This window comes from Erpetoichthys calabaricus, chromosome 12 (genome assembly GCF_900747795.2).
Source record: "Erpetoichthys calabaricus chromosome 12, fErpCal1.3, whole genome shotgun sequence".
NCBI classification, from domain to species: domain Eukaryota; kingdom Metazoa; phylum Chordata; class Cladistia; order Polypteriformes; family Polypteridae; genus Erpetoichthys; species Erpetoichthys calabaricus.
The window spans coordinates 151,154,941-151,174,080 of record NC_041405.2 but is presented as its reverse complement, the minus strand read 5'-3'; the positions used below and the strand labels follow the sequence as shown (position 1 = coordinate 151,174,080).

Below are 19,140 nucleotides of genomic sequence, written 5' to 3'. Positions count from 1 at the left end.
GGCGGTTGTCTTACTCTGCATATTGCACCTTGCAGTTTTTAACTTGATTGGAATGCAGATATAGTTTTTTTTTCAAATCTTTTTGTAATGGTGTCATTTGTTGTCTTTTAACACACTGAACTTGCCAAAACTCAAGTACTGTTTTTCTGCTAAGCATAGAAATTATGCCACCGTGGTTCATTTTTGTTTCCATTAATTTGTCTTTTCTGAAGCATATACTGGATACAGTCAAGGAATTTTTGGCCTGTTCAACATCATCATACTCAATGAGTAATTACATCCTGTATTGCGTCACAGATGAGCCATCTGTATTTGAAGCTTTATTTTACTACACAAGTTCTCTTAAGTAGCATGTGGAGAAGTTGCAAATTGTAGTCTTTGTCTTAAGTCCATTTCAAGGAGTCCCTTCTAATACATATGCTTAATCGGCTTTACGTTCCTAATTTGTCTGAAGAAGATTAGTTCAAGTAATGTTTTATGCAGCTATGATTTGAGGTGAAAAATACACAGTTGTGCCTATTTACTCAGGAATATGTTTAACTGTGAAGTATGGAAATTGTTCTTAGAAAAATATTTGAAATTGAACAGACACACCTTACATCAATATAAATGTCAGATTAAATAATGCAAAAAAAATTAAGAGTTCTCAATGAAGCAAGGCTGTTTGTGATTGTTGGATTAACCATTATTTGGATAGAGGAAAAGAAAAACTTCACCAATACAGAACTTGTATATTGTGCAGTATTTTAAGTAGTGATTCAATTAGACTAGGAAGTAACTGGTTAGCTCATAACCTCTTAAAACATTTTTTTTTTACCACATAATCATTTTTGTTTCTTTTCAGATATGGCAATCCGGTATCCATGGCCGTTGGCCTTAATAAAGGCCACCCCGTGACCAAGAATGTGAGCAAGCCAAGGCAGAACAGAAGAAGAGGGGTAAGTGAGATTCACATTATTTTGTACCAGATGTGTCTGAAAGACTCTGCCATATTCAATACTAGCTGTTCCCTGTGGCTCTGCCTGCATAATAGTGAAACAGGGCAAACTTTAAAAATCAACAAACAGGTATCGCTAACTAAGCGGAAGCAAGGTGCGCTCCAAAACGTGGCCAGAAGTAGACCGATTCAATCAGAGGCTGGAGCATGAGTGAGGAGGGCCCTGCCCAGCTCCCCACTCCTGACGTAATGCTTCCCCTTCCCCTCAGCCCGTAGCCTCTGTCTCAGGTTAGCACAAATATATCACTCCTGCAAGTGAACTATGATTCTTAGCACAATGACGGAAGTCGCAGAATCACCCAGAATGTTCAAACAAATTATAGGAAAAACCAGATCCAACTCCATTAAGTAGTTCTCTCATCAAAAGCAGACAGAGAGACAGACAGACTTTGGATTATATATGCATATATATATATATATATATATATATGAGAGAGAGATGCACGTTACATCAATTCACCTGGGAAATTTCAAATTTCTAGCTGTGTCGTAATACTTGGAAGTTTTTTTATCCCCCAATCTTTAGTGGTGTATTTTTGGTGCTTAAAATAAACCTAATTGGAGGGAAAAGGAAGAGCTGCATGCAAAGAATTAAATAGATGCTGATATTTTACTGCTTAAAAAATCATATTTCTGTTCCTTTATGGCCAATTTCCCACATAAACTGTAGTCTGGTGTTGTACCATGTTAGTCATTATGGATGCAGTGAGAAGTCAAGCAAATTGACAACTTTTATTGGCTAACTGAACTTTCGAGGCATCTGAGGCCCTAGTCACAACCTGGTTTTCCACTGTGTGTAGCATTTGGATACCAATGGTCAGCCTAGTTGTAACTTGGTCATTGGTTTAAGATTTCTGATTTGTAATCATAATTGACACTTGGGAATGGTTTTTACTAGTTGCCTTGTACACAGGAATTCATTTTGGCATTTTTGTGTTTTACAGGATTGTTGTCATGTTTCTTTAGATATTGCTTATTTTATTTGCATACCTGAGAATTGGGAATGTAAGATTTATGTAGTATGCTGTGGTCAAGATAACGGAGAGCCCACCAACACAGATCCACTGCTACTGAATAAGCTTAAGATCTTCTGAATGTGCCAGTTTGACAACTGCATTTCTAAATGAAAACCCAACACAGTCATTTTCTAGGCATATTTAATTTTTGTGTTATTTTTAACATATCCATTATCACCTACATCAAAGTTTTGTGGATTTTTGATGACCTTTGTTACTATCACCATAATAAAATAAAATGTGAATGATGACATAATGTGTACTTAAGAAGAAATCCAACCTGATTGGGCTAAGAAGTAGAAACAGTGAATGTCTCTTTCCTTTTTTGTTTAAATTGCTTTTTCTTGTGAGACTTTTATGTGTTGATGTTAGAGAATTGCAATTTTATAAAACACACTTTGCATTATTTTATAGCTTGGAGAACTGAGCAATCTTTCAAATGACTGTTCACCCTCTTCCCCGGGGAAACTAGCTACAGTCATATGAAAAAGTTTGGGAACCGCTCTCAGCCTGCATAATAATTTACTCTACTTTCAATAAAAAAAGATAACAGTGGTATGTCTTTCATTTCCTAGGAACATCTGAGTACTGCTGTGTTTTCCGAACAAAGATTTTTAGTGACGCAGTATTTAGTTGTATGAAATTAAATCAAATGTGAAAAACTGGCTGTACAAAAATGTGGGTCCCCTTGTAATTTTGCTGATTTGAATGCCTGTCACTGCTCAATGCTGATTACTTACAACACCAAATTGGTTGGATGAGCTTGTTAAGCCTTGAACTTCATAGTCAGTGTGTCTAATCATGAGAAAAGGTATTTAAGGTGGACAATTGCAAGTTGTGCTTCCCTTTGACTCTTCTCTGAAGAGGGACAGCATGGGATCCTCAAAGAAACTCTCAAAAGATCTGAAAACAAAGATTGTTGAGTCTCATGGTTTAGGGGAAGGCTACACAAAGCCATCTCAGAGGTTTAAATTGTCAGCTTCAACTGTAAGGAATGTAATCAGGAAATGGAAGGTCACAGGCACAGTTGCTGTTAATCCCAGCAGGTCTGGTAGGCCAAGAAAAATATAGGAACGGCATATGTACAGGATTGTGAGAGTGGTTACAGACAACTCACAGATCACCTCCAAAGACCTTTAAGAACATCTTGCTGCAGATGGTGTATCTGTACATCGTTCTACAATTCGGCACAATTTGCACAAAGAACATCTGTATGGCAGGGTGATGAGAAAGAAGCCCTTTCTGCACTCACGCTACAAACAGTCGCTTGTTGTATGCAAATGCTCATTTAGATAAGCCAGATTCATTTTGGAACAAAGTGCTTTGGACTGATGAGACAAAAAATGGAGTTATTTGGTCCTAACAAAAAGCGCTTTGCATGGCGGAAGAACAGCACTGCATTCCAAGAAAACACCTGCTACCAACTGTCCAATTTGGTGGAGGTTCCATTATGATGTGGGGATGTGTGGCTAGTTCAGGGACCGGGGCCCTTGTTAAAGTCGAGGGACGGATGAATTCAACCCAATATCAACAAATTCTTCAGGATAATGTTCAAGCATCAGTCACAAAGTTGAAGTTACGCAGGGGTTGGATATTTCAACAAGACAATGACCCAAAACAATTAGAAATCTACAAAGGTATTCATGCAGAGGGAGAAGTACAATGTTCTGGAATGGCTGTCACAGTCCCCAGATCATCTATGGGATGATTTGAAGCAGGCTGTCCATGCTCAGCAGCCATCAAATTGAACTGAACTGGAGAGATTTTGTATGTAGAATGGTCAACAATACCTCCATCCAGAATCCAGACACTCATCAGAGGCTATAGGAGGACAGCGTCAAGAGGCTGTTAGATTTGCAAAAGGAGGCTCAACTAAGTATTGATGTCATATCTCTGTTGGGGTGCCCACATTTATGCACCTAATTTTGTTATGATGCATATTGCATATTTTCTGTTAATCCAATAAACTTAATGTCACTGCTGAAATCCTACTGTGTCCATAAGGCATGTCAGATATTAAAAGAAAGTTGCTACTTTGAAAGCTCAGCCAATGAGAAACAAAAATCTAAAGAATTAAGAGGGCTTCCCAAACTTTTTCATATGACTGCATATTTTATGGAATTCTTTTTAATGTTAAAGGATTTACTTGTTTGTGATTCTCATATACTCTTTATGTCTGCACTTAAATGAAAAAAAGGATTCTTTAGGCACAAATTAACAGGTGTAATCCACTGTCACAAACCTGGTAGAAATTCTGCACTAGATTCATGTTCAGTTTTTTAGTCTTATTTTGTAGCACATCACCAGCGACTTCACGTTTCTCCCACAAAGATGATCAGAAATTCATGTGAACACACTGAAGTGGGAAGGCGAAACCTCAAGCGCTGCCTTCAGTTAAACTGATAACATTGAGCAAAACATTTCTAATTTGTAGAAACATGGTGATTTAAATGTTTATAAATGCATTGTTAGGTTTTTGGATGAATTCTGTTACAATGATGTTTTTCATTATCTCACATTACCACAAGATCATTCCTCGGCTTCTGTTGCATTGCAAGTAGGATCAGATTGCAGTAAATGAAGCCACTGGGCCTACTGGCAGCATTTTTTAAACATCTTTGTTTTCTCTGATATTTGTATTCATGCTAAAACTGGGTTGTGGTTTATTTTGCTTTTGTTTAGCGTATTTCTTGCATGTCAAATTAAAGCCATTCAATGTGTGCGTGAATCCTGGGCGAGCCTACATTCTGTGCCAAATGAAACTTTGCTCATCCTGTCAGTGGAGATACTGAGATTTACTTCTTAAAGTACAGAAATCTAAAGCACTGAGTCATAGTTTCTTTTATTATTAAAAAGTGAAATGAAAAGCAGCTTTCCGACAGAAATCATTAGGAAAGAAAATATTCAGTAATGAGTGAAAACACACAGCGGCAGCACTCCCCCAATTACAACACCTCTACTAAAGTGCAAATGACTGAAAATTCTCCTTTCTAAGCCGTGCCATAGAGCCAGTTTTAAATTTGAAAGTTAATCTTTTAACCATGGTTTAGTTTTATTTTCTTCAAGTCCTGTAAAAGCATTCAAAATGCGGCACTTAACATGATGTAGGCAGGCACACGGTGCAGATGCACGTATGTATAAGTTAGGAGAAGTTCATGAGCAGTGATGATACAAGTTTATTAACTAAGCTCTGAGGTAATTGGCAGCTGTTTAGCAGTTTCTTCAGATGAACCCGCAAATTCATATCATGGGGATTTGTTCTATACTTACACAGACCTCTGGAGTGCAATAGGATTTTATATGCAGTCATTATTAACCTTTTTTGCTTTACTGCCCCCCCCCAAAACCCCCACCCCCCGAAAATGACTCGGGCTCAGGTTTCCATTTTATCAGTTAGCCTTGAGTCAGACTATGGGTGACGTTTAATGATCCTCTTTACAGTGTCGAGGCTGAAGATCACTCGGGACACTTTACCAATAACTGAGGGGAAAGGTGGATCTTCAATTTAAATGCATAGGATTATGGGAATTAATTCTTTCCTGTTCTCTTCTACACTGAATTTTGTGGAAGTATTAAAACTTTAGTAAAAGTGCACAAATTTGGCATATTTTGAGAATACAAATGGTTGACATGTGGATTATGTGACACTTTTTTTTTTTTTTTTTGTTCCTTGTACATGTCTTACTTTTTTTCTTTTCCCCCATGGACGTATTTCACATTTTGTTGTGTAGGATTGGTCACCATTATTTTCCATTACATCCTAAACTGTTTCCACGTGTTCTGCATGAAAGTCTGAGATTAACAATTTTTGTCATCCACCATTGCAAACTACATGGGAAAGTAACATTAAGAAAAAAAAATTTTTGGGTGGAGTATTCCTTTAAGTTCATTTTTAATGCAGAACTTTAACAACATAACTCCAGTTGATCAGGTAATTGTCAGAGTAATCAATAGATTAATCGAACATTAATATAATCAGTAGTTTAAAAGAAGCAAAATATAAGACCAGTATGGCTCTTAGTGAGGCTTTGTCAGGCCCAACCCTGAGGCTTCCTTCTCTTGTCTATTTTTGGCGTGGGCAGTTTATACATTGAAGGTGTGTATTTCTTTCTCTTGCGGGCATTTGTATGTCCGTTCCATGTTTATTTTCTTTTGATTTTATCATACATTTGTGCCGTTTATTTATGCATTTATCTTCTTAAGAATGTTCTAGTATACTTTTGTTAAATGTCTTTTAGATGGTATAGTTTGGAAATGTGTTATACACAGTAAGTATTGGATTAAAATGCTGCAAATACCGTTTAATGGTCATCTCTGAAATATGTTTGTCTCTCTCCCCCCACCCTTCTGCAGCGCCTAACCAAACATACCAAGTTTGTCCGAGACATGATCCGTGAGGTGTGTGGCTTTGCCCCTTACGAAAGGCGTGCAATGGAGTTGCTGAAAGTGTCCAAGGATAAGCGAGCACTCAAGTTCATCAAGAAGAGGGTGAGTTCCACCAATCAGAGTTGAATTTTGACTGAAGTAGGGCTGTCATTGCTTGTCCGTATTCTCCCACTGGACCAAAATTAGAATAAGCGTGTGAATTGTATTCAGACAGTGTATATTCAATCACAGTACTGCTCAGGTGTCCAGAAATGAGTTGATATTTTGTAGGTTTAGGCAGCACATCCCAGATACATTTCAGTTGCACTATCTTGAGGTTAGTACTGAGCTTATGGCAGACTTTTCCATCTGTTAGATACTTGCATTTGTAGCTATCCTTTAAGTGTGAGTAGGTTTTTGTAATTAACTTCCATGGAGTAATTTTTGTAAATGATATTTTACATTTCTGCTAAAACAAGTGTTCACAAGGTGAAAATTGGACTTGAGTAGTAAAGCAGGCAGAGGTTTGTTAGGACCGGTGCTCGAGTTGAATTTGATATAACCGTATGTAGAAATACCACAAGGGTCATTGTATTTCCTGTCCATGCGTGTTGGGCTGACGAGGAAGGTGAGAGGTGCACCAACATCACATGACGCTGGAGCTGATGTGCCACCTCTCTGGGTTGAGAAGAATCCTCTCAGGTGGTTACAAGTAAAAAGGTACTGGGTGCTTCCTAATGGTAACTGTTCAAGACCTGAGCCGGTTAGAGAAGACTTGAGTGTGCGGAGCAGGGTGCACAGGAGGGATTCAATCTCTCAGACGTCCATGGGAAGAGTAAGGGCATTCCCAAGGAATTGATTTAGAGTTTAGATAGGGTAGCCTGATCAGAGAGTTGCTACTGCAGCTTTTAACAGGGTGAGTGTAGGTGACGATGGTAGTATTTAAAATATAAAATGGAGACAGTGAATATAAATGGCATTCTAGCTGTTTGGAATATAAAGAAAGTTTGAATGTAGTTGTTCTTGGTGATGTCTGCTGTGTTTCACATTTAAGTTTACTTGACATACACAGATCTTAAAACTCATTTAAGGAGGGATTTGCACTTAATATGATGTTTCTGTGGGGTAGGGATCTGAAATGTTTTAAGACTGGCTCTCTCTAGCAAAGAGGATTTGGACAAAGCCCACTATTTGTTACATATTGTTTTTGCTCCTTCTTGCCAAGAATTGGGGTGAAAAAACTTGTATACATTTTGAAAACACGAATTGAAATGCTTCTTGGTTTGCCGTACACACTCTGGCCTTGAGCTGTAGTGGTGGATGCCGTTTATAATGTAGTTAAAGAGAGAGGAGACCCTGACCGTGTATTTAAGTCCTCTTGATCCTCCTTGGGCAGATTTGTCATTTTAATTACTTTGCAAATCTCTCTCTAGGTTGGAACCCACATTCGTGCAAAGAGGAAGAGAGAAGAACTGAGCAACATCCTAGCAGCCATGAGAAAGGCAGCTGCCAAGAAAGACTAATTTCATATGTTACTTGAAAAAAAATAAAATTATAGAAAACCTGTTGAAAGTTCCTGCTGTGTTGGTTTTTCAGAGTTAAGTGAAAAGTGGCCACTGATGCCTTTTATATGTATGAAATGGACAAAAAAAGCACCATTACGGAGAGATTAGCATGTGCAGCGCATCTCTTTTTCCACATTTTGTTATGTTACAGCCTTATTCCAAAATGGATTAAATTCATTTTTTTCCTCAGAATTCTACACACAACACCCCATAATGACAACGTGAAAAAAGTTACTTGAGGTTTTTGCAAATTTATTAAAAAAAAAAAAACTGAGAAATCACATGTACATAAGTATTCACAGCCTTTGCTCAATACTTTGTCGATGCACCTTTGGCAGCAATTCCAGCCTCAAGTCTTTTTGAATATGATGCCACAAGCTTGGCACACGTATCCTTGGCCAGTTTGGCCCATTCCTCTTTGCAGCACCTCTCAAGCTCCATCAGGTTGGATGGGAAGCGTCGGTGCACAGCCATTTTAAGATCTCTCCAGAGATGTTCAATCGGATTCAAGTCTGGGCCACTCAAGGACATTCACAGAGTTGTCCTGAAGCCACTCCTTTGATATCTTGGCTGTGTGCTTAGGGTGGTTGTCCTGCTGAAAGATGAACTGTCGCCCCAGTCTGAGGTCAAGAGCGCTCTGGAGCAGGTTTTCATCCAGGATGTCTCTGTACATTGCTGCAGTCATCTTTCCCTTTCCCCTGACTAGTCTCCCAGTCCCCGTCACTGAAAAACATCCCCACAGCATGATGCTGCCACCACCATGCTTCACTGTAGGGATGGTATTGGCCTGGTGATGAGCGGTGCCTGGTTTCCTCCAAACGTGACGCCTGACATTCACACCAAAGAGTTCAATCTTTGTCTCATCAGACCAGAGAATTTTCTTTCTCATGGTCTGAGAGTCCTTCAGGTGCCTTTTGGCAAACTCCAGGCGGGCTGCCATGTGCCTTTTACTAAGGAGTGTCTTCCGTCTGGCCACTCTACCATACAGGCCTGATTGGTGGATTGCTGCAGAGATGGTTGTCCTTCTGGAAGGTTCTCCTCTCTCCACAGAGGACCTCTGACAGAGTGACCATCGGGTTCTTGGTCACCTCCCTGACTAAGGCCCTTCTCCTCTGATCGCTCAGTTTAGATGGCCGGCCAGCTCTAGGAAGAGTCCTGGTGGTTTCGAACTTCTTCCACTTACGGATGATGGAGGCCACTGTGCTCATTGGGACCTTCAAAGCAGCAGAAATTTTTCTGTAACCTTCCCCAGATTTGTGCCTCAAGATAATCCTGTCTCGGAGGTCTACAGACAATTCCTTTGACTTCATGCTTGATTTGTGCTCTGACATGAACTGTCAACTGTGGGACCTTCTATAGACAGGTGTGTGACTTTCCAAATCAGGTCCAGTCAACTGCATTTACCACAGGTGGACTCCAATGAAGCTGCAGAAACATCTCAAGGATGATCAGGGGAAACAGGAGGCACCCGAGCTCAATTTTGAGCTTCATGGCAAAGGCTGTGAATACTTATGTACATGTGCTTTCTCAGTTTTTTTATTTTTAATAAATTTGTAAAAACCTCAAGTAACTTTTTTCACGTTGTCATTATGGGGTGTTGTGTGTAGAATTCTGAGGAAAAAAATGAATTTAATCCATTTTGGAATAAGGTTGTAACATAACAAAATGTGGAAAAAGTGATGCGCTGGGAATACTTTCCGGATGCACTGTATGTTAGTTAACCTGCACAGAATTCAGATATGTGGACAAGAAATGATAGATTTAACAGCCTTTAACATGAAATGTAAAATTATTCAGCATAATTTCTTCTTAAAACTGGTAGAGTGGAGCTGGAAAATACACTTTATGAGAGTCCGTGTTTGTACTGGGCAGAGCTCAGTTTACAGACATTAAGAAGGCAGCCAATTGCAGTCTGGCGAGAGACATTTACGTTGCTCTAAATTTGTCACAGATGTCAGTTCTTGACCAGATTAACACGTGAGGAGCAGAGCCAGTCCAGAATGGCAGCCCAGCAAGCTCTGAGCCCTTAATGTTGAAAAGGTGCCCAGACCTTTCTAAATGCCACACTTTAAATTTTTTTAAAAACATTTTTCAGTACATCAAAAAGTTGTGACTGTATATAAACTACAGCAATGACTTTTTTATGAAAATGTTAATTTGTTGTAGTAGTTGTAATCAGTGAGGGATGTCCAAAACATTTCTATGGAAGTATTTGTATATAACACAGCACACGGTGGCTCCAGAAGGTATTCAGGCCCCTTCACTTTCTGTAGATTTAATTTTAAATTGATACATTTGGTATGTTTGCCCCTCAGTCTTCACTCAACAGCCTATCAAAGTGAAATCCTGTTTTCAGTTTTTTCCATCCATCCATTGTCCAACCCGCTGAATCTGAACATAGGGTCACGGGGGTCTGCTGGAGCCAATCCCAGCCAACACAGGGCACAAGGCAGGAACCAATCCTGGGCAGGGTGCCAACCCACTGCAGGACACACACACACACACCAAGCACACACTAGTGCCAATTTAGAATCGCCAATCCACCTAACCTGCATGGCTTTGGACTGTGGGAGGAAACCGGAGCGCCCGGAGGAAACCCACGCAGACACGGGGAGAACATGCAAACTCCACGCAGGGAGGACCCGGGAAGCGAACCCGGGTCTCCTAACTGCGCCACCGTGCCTCCCCTGTTTTCAGTTTTTTGATTTTTTTTTTTAATGAATCTCTTCATCACGGAAGTGTTCAGACCCTTAGCTCGGTACTTTGTAGAAGCCCCTCTGCCAGCACTCGCAGCCTTGTTTCTTCACAGGTAAGACTCTACAAGCTTTGCACTCCTGAATTTGCGCAGTTGATCCCATTCTTCCTGGCAAGTTCTCTCCAGCTCTGTTACACTGCATGGGAAGCGTTAAAAGATGTGTAGTGGTAGAAACCATAATTTGCAGTATTTGAACAAAAAGGAGTAAAGACAGTGGAGTTTCAAAATATTTCATTAGTATGTTAATGAAATTGGAGTTTCTAACAGCGTTACAATCGAGAGGTCATCTGAATAGCTGCTTCTTAGTCGGCTGAACAGTAATAATATTTTCAGGGTCACATTCACTTTTAATTTCAAAAGATGTATTTTAAGACAACACTACACCCAGTTCTCTATGTTAGACACGATTAACCAAAAGTGAAAAAGTGTTTTAATTTGGGAAACACTCTCATTCAAAATGGCACACACAATTCTACTTCTCATGTGGAAACACATACTGAATTTCTTAACCTGGACAGCAATGTCTGAGCACCACAACTGGACAACAGGTTAGTCCTCCTGGTTTGGACCACAATGGAGGCAAATACTGCTCAGAGATATGAGAGGAGGAGGACCACCATGGGTGAAATGTGGGCCATTGTGGGCGTATAGTCGTCAAGCATGGCAGACTTGCTCATAGGAATGGCACTAAAAGTCACACTAGGATAAGACTTTGTCCCACCTTGGTGTAAGACATGAGAAGTAGCCATGAAGCGTCCTACATCCATTCGCAGTAGGCGGCCACGACTTCATGACACCCTGAACGCGTGGTGACTTTTTGTAGTTTCCCGATACTAATGCTAAGGCTGCACCACAAAGATCATAATAAAATATGTATTTATTTTGATGAAATTTGTTGTACTTTGTTAATCCCCAAAGAGAAATGTCTTTTTGCATGACCGTTTTGGGGTCTGAGCGCAGAGTCGGCCATTGTACAATCGTCAGGTTAAGGGTCTTACTCAGTGGCCCAACACATTAAGGACCCCTTCTGGCAGTACTGGGATTTGAAATGGCAACCAGAGCAGATCCTTAGCCAGAGAGCCACCAGTTTTCCCTAAATTTGAACCTGGAGTGAAATGTACAAAGTGACCTCCAAGTTTATTTAGAGTGTTGCTAAAACAGCTGAAGCAGGGGCACCACACGGATGGGCAGACATGAAAAAGCAATACAGTAATCCCTCACTTATCGCGGTGAGATAGGTTCCAAGGCCGACCGCGATAACTGAATTTCCGCGAAGTAGGGACACCATATTTATTTAATTACTTAACGTGTATTTGGACGTTTTTAAACCCTCCCTGTATTGTTTACAACCCACCATTTACTCTATTAAAAACAGGGACAACTGCTAAGCAATATGAAATCGGTAGATAAGTTTACACTTACTGTATAGCGAATTACACGTAGCTATATATGACGTGATGATGGTGATGAATATGCTGCGCAGTAAAAATGATGATGATGAAGGTGATAATCCCCTGAATGCAGGAGCACGTTAATGCTGAATGTGTGAGATGAGACTTCCTGGTTGATGCAGCACTCCGTCGCTGAGCCAATCAGCAGCACACAGGAACTTAACTGCGTGCTCTGATTGGGTAGCTTCTCAGCCATCCGCCAATAGCATCTCTTGTATGAAATCAACTGGGCAAACCAACTGAGGAAGCAAATACCAGAAGTAAAAAGACCCATTGTCCGCAGACACCCGCGAAGCAGCGAAAAATCCGCGTTATATATTTAGATATGCTTACATATAAAATCCGCGAAGTTGTGAATCCGCGAAAAGTGAACCGCGAAGTAGCGAGGGATTACTGTAAAAGGAATCTCTCCTGTCAAGGTCAGCCCTGCTTCACTGCGTCTGCAGAAAGAGCAGAAAAGAACAGCGAAGCACGTTGGTTTTAACAAAAATGGACTTGTTTAGATGCAGTAATCGCAGAAAAATATGGAATACATAGTTTAATATTAAAGCTGGACAGTACTTGTGTTTTCTTTTAAATACAAAAATTGAAATTTACTATACAGCTACAGTATGTGCTGAAGTCCGCACTACGTGGTAGCATTACCTTTGATTCTTTCGATTCCCGGACCCTCTGGTGGTCTGGGACACGCACCTAAAAAATGGGTTTTGAGGCTCCATCAGGGCATGAATGTATAAACAGATTGCATCTCCACAGAACGTCCGTCTGCCTTCCTAACTTGGAGCTTCCGCCTTTCAGTTCCAAAATGATCCAATTTTTGTATCCCGTTTTCCATAATGAGATGCTGAAACGTGCAAAGAAAGTTTTTTAAAAAAGTCACTGCCACAGACTTCATTAAGGCAGCTGCCAGATCGACGGCCTTTACTGAGCTAATGGAATTGATGTCTAAAGCTACAAGGCTTCACGGGTTCTGAAATTCTTAAAAAAAAAAAAAGAAAAGGGGGTCCTTCCGGTGCGCCCATCCCTCTCGTGGTCCTTGAGTTCAGCACGACGCTTGCAGACAGAACTGTAGACCCGCCCGGGGGGTGTTGTGCGGGTGCCCCTCCCAGACCCTCGCTAGGTTTGAACGACAACTCAGTCTGTCGAAAACACAATGTCGTAGATCTGCCGGTAGTGTTCTACAAAGTGCACCTCCAGGCCTTCAGTGATGAACTCAGGAAGGTCCGAGTAGTCCTTCTGGTTTTCTTCTGGCAGGAGGATACACTGCACTCCGGCTCTCCTCGCCTGGAAAAAAGAAAGCAGAAGTGGGGTAACTGGAGAGAACTTCATATGTCCCCCGGAGGAAATTTGCCTTTTAGAAGCTCTTGAAATAAATAAATAAATAAATACTAGGGCTGGGAACTAATAAAGAAAAAAAATAAAATTAATTAACCTTCTTAGCATTGCATTTTTGGCATAAAAAAAATGACATTTATATTAAACAAGTGAGCCCGCGATTCGCTAGCAAATCGGAAATCCTAGAATGGCAATCAGTTTCTGTTCCATCCGATATGTGGATGGATGACATATCATGGAGGGCGGGTGTGTCTGGGGAAATGTCATTTAATCCTATAAGCATATCTGTACTAAAGCGGTTTCGTTTTGTGGAGACGTGAGTCTGTTGCCTTCGCTGACGCCGACTGCTTGAACAGGTTGTGTTGTTTGGGGGCCACCTACTGACACTGGGAAGCCGCCGCGTCTGACTGTGGGGCGAGCGCCACAGCGCAATATGCGCCTCGGTGGGAAGCCGCTGCATGAAGACATATCATGGAGGGTATGTGCGGTGGTGTGGGCGGTCGCGGCCGGGCGGCTGTACAACCTGGCGTGCATGCTTTACCCCAGGTGCAGTCCACAGGTCGTAGTCTTGTCTCTGTTTTCTCTTTGGTTCGAGCTGCGACTCCTTTCGCAAGCGCGTTGTAGGCGCGCGCGTTGTCACAGTTGGTTTGAGCCGTGACTCCTTTCGCAAGCGCGTTGTATGCGCGCGCGTTGTCACAGTTGGTTTGAGCCATGACTCCTTTCGCAAGCGCGTTGTCTTTTTAGGCCTCATAACATTCTGGCTTTTCTGTGTTACTCCAGTGAGGCCGTCTGCCCTCATGCCAGGATAGTTTTCCTAATTTACGTGAGGTGCAGGTAACTTCCTGGAAAGAGCACATCACATTATGAGGCTACCTGCCCTCCTTCCAAGCCTAATTAGCTTTTCTGCCTTACCTAGGTAAAGTCTGCCCACCCTCCTTTGAGTACGAAGTCCCCTACCATACTTGATGAGGCTAGGGTGCCACCTTGTAAAGACCACCTTTATCCTGTATATTATTAGGATATCCATCCTGATTCTGGCCTCATATCCCTATGGATTTTTCTGGTTTACTTGCAGATGCCATCTCGTCACCTTCCAGTATAGGCTTATCTGTTTAACACTAGAATCCCTGAAGCCTAAGAGAAAACTTGTAATCCCAGGTCACCCTAAATTCCTTCGCACCTCTATCATCAGCGTCTTTTGTTTTGCAAATGTGTCGATCAGCACAAGCAGCCTACTATCCCATCACCCACCAACAGATTTGAAGTCAGTCAGTGTCAGTGTGTTCTTCTCTGCCATCTTCAGCTGGGTGCTGCCTTCCAATACAAACTTCTCTGCATTACAGTTGTGCTTGAAAGTTTGTGAATCCTTTACAATTTTCTATATTTCTGCATAAATATGACCTAAAACATCATCAGATTGTCACTTAAGTCCTACAAGTAGATAAGGAGAAACCAGTTAAACAAATGAGACAAAAATATTATACATGGTCATTTATTTATTGAGGAAAATGTTTGAATATTATATATTTGTGAGTGGCAAAAAGTATGTGAACCTCTAGGATTAGCAGTTAGTGTGAAGGTGAAACTTGAGTCCGGTGTTTTCAATCAATCAGGTGTGAGTGGGCACCCTGTGTTATTTAAAGAACAGGATCTATCAAAGTCTGCTGTTCACAACACATGTTCGTGGAAGTGTATCATGGCACGAACAAAGGAGATTTCTGAGGACCTCCGACAAAGAGTTGTTGATGCTCATCAGGCTGGAAAAAGTTACAAAACCATCTGTAAAGAGTTTGGACTCCAATAATCCACAGTCAGACAGATTGTGTACAAATGGAGGAAATTCAAAACCATTGTTACCCTCCCCAGGAGTGGTCAATCAACAGATCACTCCAAGACCAAGGCGTGTAATAGTCGGCGAGGTCACAAAGGACCCCAGGGTAACTTCTAAGCAACTGAAGGCCTCTCTCACATTGGCTAATGTTCATGTTCATGAGTCCACCATCAGGAGAACACTCAACAACAATGGTGTGCATGTCAGGTTTGCAAAGAGAAAGCCACTGCTCTCCAAGAAAAAAAACATTGCTGCTCGTCTGCAGTTTGCTAAAGATCACGTGGACAAACCAGAAGGCTATTGGAAGAATGTTTTGTGGACGGATGAGACCAAAATAGGACTTTTTGGTTTAAATGAAAAGCGTTATGTTTGGAGAAAGGAAAACACTGCAATTCAGCATAAGAACCTTATCCCATCTGTGAAACATGGTGGTGGTAGTATCATGGTTTGGGCCTGTTTTGCTGCATCTGGGCCAGGACGGCTTGCCTACATTGATGGAATAATGAATTCTGAATTATATCAGAGAACTCTAAAGGAAAATGTCAGGACATCTGTCCATGAACTGAATCTCAAGAGAAGGTGGGTCATGCAGCAAGACAACGACTCTAAGCACACAAGTCGTTCTACCAAAGAATGGTTAAAGAAGAATAAAGTTAACGTTTTGGAATGACCAAGTCAAAGTCCTGACCTTAATCCAATCGAAATGTTGTGGAAGGACCTGAAGGGAGCAGCTAATGTGAAGAAACCCACCAACATCCAAGAGTTGAAGCTGCTCTGTACGGAGGAATGGGCTAAAACTCCTCCAAGCCGGTGTGCAGAACTGATCAACTGTTACCGGAAACGTTTAGTTGCAGTTATTGCTGCAAAGGGGGTCACACCAGATACTGAAAGCAAAGGTTCACATACTTTTTCCAATCACAAATATGTAATATTCAATCATTTTCCTTAATAAATAAATGACCAAGTATAATATTTTTGTCTCATTTGTTTAACTGGTTTCTCTTTATCTACTTTTAGGACTTGAGTGAAAATCTGATGATGTTTTAGGTCAAATTTATGCAGAAATATAGAAAATTCTAAAGGGTTCACAAACTTTCAAGCACAACTATATGTGGAGAAGCCCTGTTGGCGTTAACACCTTACTCTGCTGCCTGGTCTAATGGCAGTGTTGACTTTCTCATTTACTCAATGCTCACTGGCGTTATGAGCTTCTCTTACTTAATCACAATTGCCCAGCCTCATAACCTTAAAAGATAAAAACTGGAAGTTATTCTATAATCAGGCCTTGACGTTCAAGCTGCCTTACTTGAACATATCTGGCCTCATACTCTTGTGTGCTTCTCCATAGCCGACTCAAGGCTTAACAGCCCATCCAGAAAGAATTCAGACCCCTTTACTTTTTTACACTTTTTGTTATGTTGCAACCTTGTGCTAAAATCATTTCATTTTTTTCTCTTATTCATGCAACACTCGATACCCCAGAATGACAAAGCGAAAACTAAAAAAGAAATTTTTGAAATTTTTGCAAATTCATTAACGGTAAAAAGAACAAAATATCACCTTGACATGAGTATTCAGACATTTTATGCAGTACTAAGCTGAAGGCCCTCAGGCAGTGATTCCCGCCTGGTGTCATCTTGAGTTTTGACGTTACAAGCTTCACACACCTGAATTTGGGGGACTTTCTGCCCTTCTTCTCAGCAGAACCTTTCAAGCTCTCTGTCAGATCAGAGGAGACTGTCAGTTGACAGGTATGTTTAGGTCTCTCCAGAGATGTCTGATTGGCTTTAGGTCTCGGCTCTGTCTGTGTCACTCAGGGACGTTCACAGAGTTGACCCTAAGCTACTCCTGTGTTGTCTTTGCTTTGTGGTTAAGGTGAACCATCGGCCCAGTCTGAAGTACAGAGTGGTCTGGAGCGGGTGTTCATTAAGGATATCTGTGTACTTTTGCACCATTTAGCTTTCCCTCAATGCTGTGTAGTCACCCAGTTCCTGCCACTGAAAAACAACCCCACAGCCACAACACTTCGCCATTGGAATGCTGCACAGGTGATGAGCAATTTCCGGTTTCCTCCAGATGCGACGCTTAGAATTGAGGCCAGGCAGTTCTAACTTTGGTTTCATCAGTCCTGGAAATCACAGCCTAGAGAGTCCTTTAGGTACCAGGTGGGCTTCATGTGCCGTCTGGCACACTCTGTCATAAAGTCCAGGGGCCTCATGTATAAACGATGCGTACGCACAAAAATGTTGCGTATGCCCGTTTTTTCACACTCGCATCGCGATGTATAAAAACTAAACTTGGCATAAAGCCACGTACAGTTTCATGTCAGCTCAATCCTTGCGGTACGCAAGTTCTCCGCTCGGTTTTGCAAACTGGCAGCACCCAGCGTCAAAGCAGTGCTTTTATTCCAGTGTGGTTTCCATTTCTTTTTTAGATCCACATCCCTGACGCGGCTCTATCATATACACTGAAATTAACCATTTATTAGTTTAACCCCTTAACCGCCCTCTGCCGGATATATCCGGCATCGTAGCTTTATTGCTGACGCCTTACTGCCGGAATTATCCGGCACATTTGCCTGTGGTTATGTGAATGCCTGGCGCATAGTATAACTGACAGTTTGGCGTGGGTATTATTACTACGTTGTATTTCGACAACTCTGCGCTTGTATTGGCCGATCACGTGATGTGATTTGAAAGTGAAAGCTGTGAATATGGCGAAACGTAAACTGACTTCAAGTGAGGTTTTGCAGGCGATTTTGGACAATAATTCTGATCATGATTGTAGCAGTTCTGAAGAAGATTTTAGCGACAATGATGATCAGCAACGTGCGCTGCATGATACTGTGAATGACGACGCATCGGATGATGGCGATGAGTGGGTGTATCCCCAGCATCTCAACTGGACTGCTGCCCGTTATCTGAGCCAGATATGAAAGATCCAAACCGTGACCGCTTGTTCAAGCTACGTCCTTTGATTGACCATTTATTTGAAACATTTCAGCAGGTGTTTCAGCAGGTAAATACTGCTTGAATAAATGTAAAGTAAAAAAACGAAAATTGTTCAGATTTCTCCTGGCATGGGGAATATTTAGGGAGTTGGCGGTTAAAAGGTTAAGGCATCCGATTGTAATTAACCTGTAACAATATAATGGTCCACGGAATGACCAAAATATTCCAAATACCATAGCTGCACATGCGTTAGTTTTCATGCTGACTGGGATTTATGTAGCAGAAGAACGTGGAAGTTGACGAAAGGCACAGATTTATGCATCTGGATTTTTTTGTGCGTACGCACATTCGCTGTTTTGTTTGTACACCATGTTTTATTGTGAATTCTACGCACGCCGTTATGTATGAGGCCCCAGATCAGTAGAGTGTTGCAGTGGTGGTTGTCCTTCTGGAAGATTCTCCCAACTATAAACTGGTTCTCTAGAGCTCAGCCAGAATGACCATCAGATTGTTGGCCACCTCTCTTCTCCCCCGATTGCTCAGTTTCACCTGTTGGTCAGCTCTAGGAAGAACTAAGGTTATTCCAAACTTCTTCCATTTAAGAATCATGGAGGCCACTGTGCTCTTGGGAACCGTCAACACTGCAGAGATTTTTTTGCATACTTAAAAGGCACATTTGCGCCTCGACACTCCCGCCTCTAATCTCTACAGGTAATTCCTTCGAAATCACAGCTTGGGTTTTGTCAGCTATTGGATCTTTTATAGACAGGTGTGTGTCTTTCCTGATCACCTGCAATCAACTGAATTAACCACAAGTAGACTCCAAATAACGTGTAGAAACATCTCAATGATGATCAATAGAATGGGATGCACC

At 41.4% G+C, this 19,140-nt stretch overlaps 2 protein-coding genes across 2 annotated transcripts in view; one reads left to right on the top strand and one right to left on the bottom strand.

Annotated features, from left to right (window-relative positions):
• The first annotated feature begins 846 nt into the window (after window positions 1-846).
• Window positions 847-7,953, top strand: rpl36 (ribosomal protein L36). The gene is given in 4 exon segments (XM_028816564.2): window positions 847-862; window positions 865-938; window positions 6,367-6,501; window positions 7,812-7,953. Coding segments are annotated over 4 exon segments (315 nt in total). The 3' UTR covers window positions 7,902-7,953.
• Window positions 7,954-10,914: 2,961 nt separating this feature from the next.
• Window positions 10,915-19,140, bottom strand: part of lonp1 (lon peptidase 1, mitochondrial) — an 87,040-nt gene continuing 78,814 nt past the window's right edge. The window contains exon 18 of the mRNA XM_028816563.2: window positions 10,915-13,433. Coding sequence (XP_028672396.1) covers window positions 13,284-13,433 — 150 coding nt within the window. The 3' untranslated portion in view covers window positions 10,915-13,283. The remainder of the gene's footprint in view (window positions 13,434-19,140) is intronic.